This window comes from Indicator indicator, chromosome 26, assembly GCF_027791375.1.
Source record: "Indicator indicator isolate 239-I01 chromosome 26, UM_Iind_1.1, whole genome shotgun sequence".
Taxonomy (NCBI): domain Eukaryota; kingdom Metazoa; phylum Chordata; class Aves; order Piciformes; family Indicatoridae; genus Indicator; species Indicator indicator.
Window position 1 is genome coordinate 9061031 of NC_072035.1, and position 9370 is coordinate 9070400.

At 51.1% G+C, this 9370-nt stretch overlaps 1 protein-coding gene across 1 annotated transcript; it reads left to right on the forward strand.

Annotated features, from left to right (window-relative positions):
• The first annotated feature begins 1871 nt into the window (after positions 1 to 1871).
• On the forward strand, positions 1872 to 5685 carry PSMD9 (proteasome 26S subunit, non-ATPase 9). Its single transcript, XM_054392773.1, has 6 exons — positions 1872 to 2005; positions 2139 to 2241; positions 3180 to 3373; positions 3846 to 3947; positions 4483 to 4571; positions 4909 to 5685. Exons 1-6 carry the CDS (start codon positions 1892 to 1894, stop codon positions 4934 to 4936), a joined length of 630 nt encoding a protein of 209 aa, XP_054248748.1. The 5' UTR covers positions 1872 to 1891; the 3' UTR covers positions 4937 to 5685.
• Positions 5686 to 9370: the final 3685 nt, after the last annotated feature.

The window sequence follows — 9370 nt, forward strand, 5'->3', positions numbered from 1 at the left end:
CCTGGGTAATGGGCACCCAGCCGTGATGGGCACCACTGACTTGGAAAGGGTTTTGTAGGAGAAAAAGGTGGCAAATTGGTGCAGCATTCGGAAATCAACTTTGCAACAAATGAGGATTCGGCTCAGATGTCGAGGCTAGCCGGGGAGAGCTTGGCACTCTCCTCCCAGACCAGAAAGGAAATTTAAAAGTTTCAATTGTTAATGTTGATTTACAGTGAGGACCCACGTCCTGTGTGGCCTGGCCAATGAGCAGTCTTACTCATGATTTTACCAGGTAATGAGGGATTAAGGAATGAGCATTCTCTGTGTGAACACAGATGATATTTCACAGCTGGCAGCAGAACAGGAGCGTGGACGCGAGGCGGCTCTTACCTTTTCTCCCTTGTCTGTGTAAGTTGTCTGAAAGAAAGAGGCAGAAAGAGAGACGTTAGCAGCCCGTTAGTTAGATATTAGTTAGAGGAGAGTGCCTCAGCCCCTGAGAGCCTGATCCAAAGGTCATCATGTGAGGAACACAACTTCCAGTTTGTACCAAAAAGTCTGGACATTGAAAGGTCCAAATTCAAGCAGAGATTAAATGCAGTGGATCTCCCAAAACATCCTGTGTTGTTGAGCCCCAGCCATTTAAATTAATGAATTAATCAGTTACTGAATTAAAGAATTAATGAATTCATGCCCATCTGCTGCCCCTCACCATTTCTGTGCCCTGGCGATGTGACAGCAGCCAAGAGAGTGTGAGTCCAGGAGGGCATTTAATATCCTGGTGGGATGAGGGAAGCTCCTCCTCAGCTCCACCTTCTTTCACACCCACCTCAAAGCATCAGTGACCCAGAGCTGTGTTTGGTTTGGGCTGTGAGCCACCAGCATTAGCCCATGGAGGCTTTCCAGGGCTGTGTCACAAGGTCCTTTTCAGTCACAGCTGTGTCACAGTGGAGTTGAATGTGGAGGGTGGTGAACATGCAAGCATGCAAGGCTCTGCAGGGCAGGAGCCTGCGAACCCCACAGCAAACCAGCAAAACCCAGGCCTTGGTGAGGTGATGCAAGCACAGCAGCACATCCCCCCAGCCACCTGCCTGTCCCTGGGGACATTCACCCCTTTGAGGGAACATGTCCAGTTCCAGCCAACACTGAGGCAGGACAGTCTGGTTGCATGCAGAGTCCAGTTGCATGTATGGTGTCTGGGCCTGGGGCCACGTGGTGCCACCTTCAGCTCCAGTGAGCCCAGTAGAGCCAGAGTTCCCCAAAATGTGCGAGCAGAAGGAGGGGACAGGAGGCAGCTCTGCCCAGGCGGCCAGTGCTCAAACACCCCACTTTTGGGAGCAGTGGTGAGCTTGATCCAGCAGAGCCACCGCTGGGGCCTGGGGGGCTTGGGTGGCTGTCAGTAGGATGGCAGAAAAGTATGATGGTCTGGTGGTGAGGTCGTGTCCCCTACTGCCATACTCCCTGGGAGACATGGATGCCATGCTCTGCCCCAGCAAGTGTGCTGGGGGACAGGCTGAGGGGGGCCAGCAGCAGGGATGGGGTCACCTCATGGCACCATCATACCTGTATAACCCTTGGCAGTGCCACTGCAGTGCCATCATTGTCACCACCAGAGCTGTGGTCACCTCATGTCATTGCCGCTGTTGTGCCATCCCATGGCACTATTCCTCCTGTATAGCCCTATGGCAGTGCCACCCTTGTGCCACCATCTCCTATGGCAGTGCCACCCCTGTGCCACCCCCGCCACACCCCACGCCCGCTCTGCCCCGGCTGGCCCCGCCCCCTCGGCGCTGGTGCCCACCCAACGCCCCGCCCTTAGGCGGTGTCCCATCCTCCCGCTCCGCCCCGTTGCCTGTGACGCGGTTTGTCCGCTCCCGGCGCCCGTAGCAGCCTTTGTGGCGCGGCCGTGGCAATGGCGCAGCCTTGCGGGAGTCGCCCTGTCACTATCAGCGACGTGCAGCAGCTGGTTAAGAAGAAGGACGAGATCGAGGCGCAGATCAAGGCTTGCTATGAGCTGCTGGAGAGTGTCAGTGCAGCGGGGCCGGGGCCGGGGCCGGGGCCGGGGCGGGAGGGAGGGAGGGAGGGCAGGTGGCCGTGGGGTGGCGGGGCCGGCGTGCAGTGCCGGTTCATAGCCTCACGGGCCGCCTTTTCCTTCACAGCAAAAGGGCGTCGGGATGAACGAGCCGCTGGTGGACGCCGAGGGGTTTCCCCGTGACGACATCGACCTCTACCAAGTGCGAACCGCCCGACACAACATCATCTGTGAGTGGGGACCGCGGGCAGGTGGGGCCCACCTTCCAGAAGGGAGGAACCGGCAAAGTCGGTTCTGTGCAGACCCACAGGCTTCTGTTGTAGAATATCCCTGTTAGTGATGGTACAGCCATTAAAGAAGCATACTGGGGTGCTGGAGTGTGTCTAGAGAAGGGCAGTGAAACTGGTGAAGGGTCTGGAAGGTCGTGTGATGAGCACCTGAGGAAGCTGAGGTTGTTCAGGCTGGAGAAAAGGGACGAGGGATGTGGTTTAGTGATGACTTGGCGCTGCTAACATAATTCCATGATCCTTAGTATCTCACACACATACTGTTTCTTCAGCCTGTCAGTCACAATTCTTCAAAAACTCAGGCCCAGGGTTGCTCTCAGTTTGTGTTTCAATTACTTTGCTCTCTGTTCATAGCCACTGGGATCAGCTTAGTCAGTGAAACTTTTGCCCACGTGCTGTTGCAGCAGCACTGAAATTCTGCTGCTGCTGTGCAGCCTTTTGGGGTTTGGGAAATGCAGCAAATCATTGTTGTGGTGTTTGCAGAATAAGCTTTGGAAAATGAATAGCTTGATGGTTATTTCTTCACAGGCTTATCCCATGCCCTGCCTCTGGAGAAGGCTTTTGCTCTCATACCTAACAGAATGTGACTTGATGGAAAAAAGCCTTCAGTTGGTTAGTGAAGCCTAGGTCATCACAGGCTTCCGAGCTTTGCTTCTCTGTGTTTACTGAAATTCATCTGTCTGAATTCTACTGCTAAACATCTGCAGAGCTATGTGAGCAGGGCTTCCACCACGACCTACAGATACGCCAGTAGAGGTTATGGTGACCACAGCTGGATCCCAGACACCCAGAACATCATGTTCTGCACAGCTGCAGAGTAGAGTGTGCTGAGAAAGAACCCTTAGGTGTAACTCTCTGTGTGCTACTGTTGTCACCCACAGGTTTGCAGAATGATCACAAGGCCCTGATGAAGCAGGTGGAGGAAGCTCTCCACCAGTTGCATGCCCGGGAGAAGGAGAAGCACGCCAAGGATGAGGCAGAGGCACTGGCTGAGGCTATGAGCCAGAATCAGAGCCTGCCACAGGCCTTTGCCAAAGTGAACGCAGTGACTCCAGGGTCTCCTGCAAGTGTCTCGGTGAGTTGGTGGAGTCTTTACAGCTTGTGGGGAAGGCTTCTTCTGGATCCAGGGAGGAAACACAGCAAATGGCTTTCTCTGTCTCATTAAGAAGTGGAAATAAGGTGGTTGATTAGGGTTCTCTCTCCCTTTTTGTTTCGGTCACACTGGGATGTCCTGTAAACAAGACCAGTCTCTGTATAGGAATGAGAAGAGTACTCTCTCCTCAGCTGCACTGTTGACACCACAGAGCTCATACCAGCCTCACTGACTGCTCTAGCCTCACTATTTCTCTTCCCATAAAAGAGGACACAGGAATGAGTACTTGCTTCTGTCTAAGGACATGGAGAGGATGTAATTCTGTTGCCAGAGTGGTGAGGAGAGTAGTGTCCTAGCACATCTCCATGTGGCTGGGTGAAGGGTGATGCTCCTCTGATATTACCGGTCTTTGGGGAAAGCACATGCTCATCTGCCTGCTTCTGTCTCTCTCCAGGGACTTCAGGTAGATGATGAGATTGTGGAGTTTGGTTCTGTCAATGTAAACAACTTCCAGAACCTGCAGAACATTGCCACAGTGGTGCAGCACAGTGAAGGGGTGAGTGAGCTCATTTCTGCTGTGACTGTGTTCTCCTGCCTGTCTCTGTCAGCCACAACTTTTTCTAAGGAACTTGGATATCTGGGGTCATTGTTTCCATGTCAGAAACAGTGTCCGATTCAGTTTCTGCTGTTGTAGCCTTGTTCTCTCATAGTATTGAGCTAATTTCAGCTGGACAGAAGAGAGCTAAGAGCTGTGTGGTTTTTGCTGTGAGCATCACATTATCTGTTGTCCCCTGGGCACTCCCCGCAGCAGCAGCAGGCTGTGTTGCTGTGCCACCTTGGGGACTGGCCAAAGAAGCTGCCACAGTCATCAAGTGTTTTATAGTGGAAGTGAGAGATCTCGTGGAGGTGTCTCCAGGCAAAGCAGTCTCATGGATCTAGCCACAGGGATGGGAATGGGCACTGCTGCAGAACAGCTTCCCTGGACCTAATATTTTTCTGGTGCTTCAGCAAAAGGAGGAAGAAGAGAGCTGACCTAGTAATGGAGAGTTGCCCCCTTTTATTCTCACATGGTATTTTTTTCTCTCTTTCAGAGACCCCTGAGCGTGACTGTCATCCGTGGTGGCAAAAAAGTGCACGTGGGGCTGACTCCAAAGCGCTGGGCTGGGAAGGGCCTCCTGGGGTAAGCTGCTGTTCCACTTAGGAGAACCCAGCTCAGAGCTCATTCCCTGCAGCAGGGCCATCTCTGTGCTTTGCTCTCTGTGCTGCTGCCTGCTCTGACAGACTTCACTGGTGGGTACTAGCAGAGAGCTGGAGGCTGGCAGTTTCACACAACGATGTAGGGAGGCAAGATAATGTTGAACATGAGCACAGGGAGGAGGGTCCCAGTGCTTAGTTTGTTCAGTAGAGGAAACTGATGGAGGAGGGTTATGGTGGTCCTTCCATTCGCCATGTCAGTTCTTCTATGCCTGTTTGAGAACTGAGATCTTAATGTTTCTTTCTACCCTCTTCTTTTTCAGCTGCAATATCATTCCTTTGCAAAGATGACTACTTTCCAGAAAACATTAAAGCTGAAGTTTGTGCCTGCTTTCCAGACTCTGATCTGCTTTGAAATCTTCCCTACGTGTTTTTGCTGGGATGGATGTTTCAGAGGCTGTGATCTCTAGGTGCCAGGCTTGAAGAGTCTGAAGAGGTTCTGACAGAGCAGGGTCTGACTGTGGTTCAGAATTGCACTGGTTCATCAGGAGCAGCTTGCAGACCTGCAAGATGTGGCTTTATATCTCTTACATCTTGTGTCAGTTTGGAATGAGGCTGTGAAGAGACCCAAACTTCACTTGATAGAGGCTCAAAAAGCATGAAATGCTCTTACTTGGTGATAATGGAACATTCCTTTTTATCCCTTACAAAATTCCTCACTGCTCATAACTCTAATAGAGGCTGAGGAGTCCTGGAGCACTTTTTGTCATCTGTAATAGTTGATGACAGTCAAGAAGTACACAACTTTAATGCTTTATCTTCCCCAGGTTACCACAGCTTTTGAAACATGATGAAATAATTTTTGAATGCCTAATTATTTTAAGTTAGTGAGGTAAAGAATGGAGGTTGTAATTCTGCTTTGATTTAATTTTAGTTGATACAGTCCTGATGAAAGTACTCCTGATCTGTTTCTCTTATTTCATATTTGTTTATCTGTGGTAGCTGGGTTCAGCATGTATAAACTCTTTGAGGGGATTTTGGGGCTGAGTGGTTTAAGCTTGTTTGAACTTCAAAATACTCTCCCAAAACAATAAAACAGAGTAACAGCTCTTTCCATTCTTGTAAAAGTTTTTATTTTGGGCCCTAACTGTGGGCATTGATTGGGTGGGTTAAACGCAGGCCTGCGCAGACACGAAATGATGACCCTCTGACCTTCCAGAGCTGAAGCTCGAGGGAGGTGAAGTCTGTCATTGGCACTTCATAAGTAGGTTGTGTTCTAAATAACACATCACAGCTAATGAGCAATTTTGTTCTAATTGTAATTAATCAGACCTGAAATGGACTGAAAAAGTGGACTAAACCCCAGACTCCTAAATTGCTCACCCAGGGCTTTTTTGTATTTCAGGTGTTTGTGTTGCAGCCCCACAGAGTAGATTGCCATTGGAGTAATGAAGCTTCAGAGCAGAGCTCCTTGCTGTGTGATTTCTGCAGGCCCCTCTGTGTTCTGGGGGAAGTGTTAACTGCAGCAGGCCAGGGGAGTGTCCTTTGGTTGTATCTAGATATTTTCCATCAAACCCAGTCTCACTCTGGTCTTTCAAGTCATTTTGAAAGGATCAAAACATTGCACTGGTTTGCTCCCATCTTTTGGGAGTTGTTTTGGGGTTCTTTGTCCTGCCTCTTTTTAACAGCAGTTCTGAGACCAGCCTGCACTGCTGAACTTCACTGGGTGCTATGACCCGCAAAGGCAACTGCATATCCTAAATCTTCTGTCAAATCCCCCTGGAAAACAGTGTGATGTCCCTGTCTGTGGTTACAGGTGAGTTCTCCTGTGGGACTTCTGTGGAAGAGCTGAGTCACTGCATGGGACCACAGCATCAACAGACTTGTGTAAACCAAGAATTTCTAACTGCAAGTTACATCAGGTTTGTGAACCTTGCTTTACGCAAAACAGAGTTCACAGAATCACAGAATTCACAGAGGGCTTGGAAGCGACCTCAAAAGATCATCCAGTCCAACCCCACTGCCAGAGCAGGATCACCTAGGGCAGGTCACACAGGAATGCATCCAGGTGGGTTTTGAATGTCTCCAGAGAAGGAGGCTCCACAACTTCTCTGGGCAGCCTGTTCCAGGGCTCTGTTACCCTCACCATGAAAAAGTTTTTCCTTCCATTTATATGGAACCTCCTATGCCCCAGCTTGCACCTGTTGGCCCTTGTCCTGTCATTGGACATCACTGAGCAGAGACTGGATCTGTTCTGACACTCATCCTTCACATCGTTATAAACAGTTTTTGTGTTTGTAGGTGCTGCTGCAGTTTGTAAACATCTGACTGTTCACAAGCTGCCCCATCCTCTGTCCCTAGGAAATAAAATGTAGGTACATCAATTGGGTGTCAGCTGGCAGCTGCATTGTCAGGGGCTGGCCTTAGCTGTATTTGAGGATTGTGTCCAGGTATCCCAGCTGTGGCTGGCTTTTATCTGAGATGCAGATTAATCTGGGTCTAGATACCAGTCCAGGAGAGGAAAAGCTCATAGGACATCTTCTTCAAGGCCTTTGCATTTGTGCCTCCTGGGATGAAATTATCTGGAAAATCCCAGATAATAATCCCAGAGTTTTTTGTCCTGCTCTTGTAATGAGGTTATGGGGTCAGTTCAGCCTTGTCAGCCAGTTTAATACCTGCTCTCAGGGAGCTGATTTCCCTTTCAGCACATAGGGTGTCTGCTAGACTTTTATAGAAGTGCCCCCCCTAACCTGTGCCAAACCACTGCACCCTAACCTCTCTGGTTGGGTGCCCTGACTAGAACAGGTTGAACCATCCCAACAAGTTTAACAAACCCAGATTATGTTGCAAAACCTGCTGTGCACAGGGTAAGGTTTGAGTTTCCTCCTCCACACTCAGACTTCTGCTGTAAAACAAGAGCTGAAAAGGAGCTGCTCTTGGTCAGAATAAACGGGTTTTTCATGCTGGAGAGTGGAGCAGGCTCCTTGTAACCCATAGGATCAGGGAACATGGACTGGGTGCTGCCAGGTGGGAAGAAAAGAACTGTGCCTGAACAAGTGATGTATTGCCTCCTGCACATAGCAGAGGTGGGGGTCAAGGACCAAATCCCTGCTTCTGAAGCCATAAAACTCCCCCAGTTGGAATCAGGGGGTTGTCTACAGAGGAGTTTGGAGCAGCTGTGTTTTGAATAACCCACCCCTGCACAGTAGCCTCCCCAGGTCAAGGAGATAATGCAAGCTGATAGCAAACCTCCTTTCTTCTCCCAGCAGGGTGCGAGGCTCCTGCTGGCCGTAGAGAAAACCAAATTCGATCTAGAAATTGTTGTTATTTCATCTTAATGGCAAGGCTGAAGTCAACACTTGGCAGTGCTTAGAGCTGATTATCTGTGGTGGTGAAGGCGAGAGCTTGGAGTGATCCCTGGATACGGGTTCCCCTGTGCCAGTGCCAACCTGGCAGAGAGCTGTGGACAGCAAGGGGACCTGGCAGCAGTTGGAAGCTGATTCTTCTTGCTTTCACTCTGCCTGTCCTGCTCAGGGGTGCCAAGGGAGCAGAAGTGCCCACAACACCCTGTGGAGTGGGTATCTATATCGGGTAAAAATGCCTCATCCTGTCCCCTGACCAAGGGTTTGGTCCCAAAGCAGCTTGGTGATGCCCAAAGCAGCTTTGCTTCAGCCACGAGTAGGATTTAGGCTTGGGCAGGGTGAAGGGCTGAGTGTCACCTGACGCCAGCAGGTTCTTGTGCTGGGCAGGGGGAGAGACTGGGGTGAGGAGAGCCTACCTTCTCCCTGCGCATCTCCAGTGCTTTCCAGCCTGTGGCTGGTGCCCTGTGCAGCCGCTGGTGCCCAGTGCAGCCGTTGGTGCAGCCGTTGCCTGGGAACAGCAGTTGGAGGCAAACAGAAGCTGGAACTGGTGTGACGGTGAGTGGTGGGGCCTCCAGAGGAGCCCCTCGGGAGGACAGGACATCTGCAGGGGCACCAAGGCCTGGAGGGGGTTTGGGGATGGCTCTGTAGTGACCCCAGTGAGACCTGTTGGGCCACAGCTGCCCCCAAGCAGAACTTCTCCCTACGAGAGGGAATATTTTTTTCCCGGGGCCCCCTTCTCATTCAAGCTTTTTGTGCATTGGCTCAAATCCAGACTGTGAAGCCAGAGATAAACCAGCTGCCACCCAGGAGCTGCTTACAGGGACAGTGACAAAACCTTGCCTGAGGGGAAGTGTCTGTGCCTGGCATGGTGTGCAGGCAGATGGGAAGGGACCCTGACCTCAGCTGGACTAACCTGGGCTCTACTGGGCTTGCTTGTGCTTGGTGGGAGTGTGACTGCAGCTGAAAAGGGGCTCTGGGACCTGTTTCCCAGCTTCACAAGTCCCCTTTCTGGCTGTGCCAAACTCCAGGTCACTGTGCAGCCAAACCATGGTGGGGGTAAATATATTTCAGAGCATCTTCACATCCCAACTGGATGGATGGTTCGTGTGAAGTGACAGCAGAGGACACAACTGAGGGAAGAGCAGGAGTAAGGAGCGAGCCCAAGGAGACCTCCCAGGATGGACAGACAGCTCTGGAGATGGCCATGCAGCAGGTGAGGGCAGCACCACAGCAAGTCCTGCCCAGCATAACATTTGTAGGCAGGTCCTGCTGGAAGCAGAGCCTCCAGCTCTGTGCAGTCTCAGGCCAACCATCAGATGCTGCTGAGCACCTGATCTGCCTGAGAGCCACCTGAGCAGGAGAGCACCTGGCCTTGTCCTTGTGCTGAATGAAACATTATCTCACCTCCCATGGAAACACACAC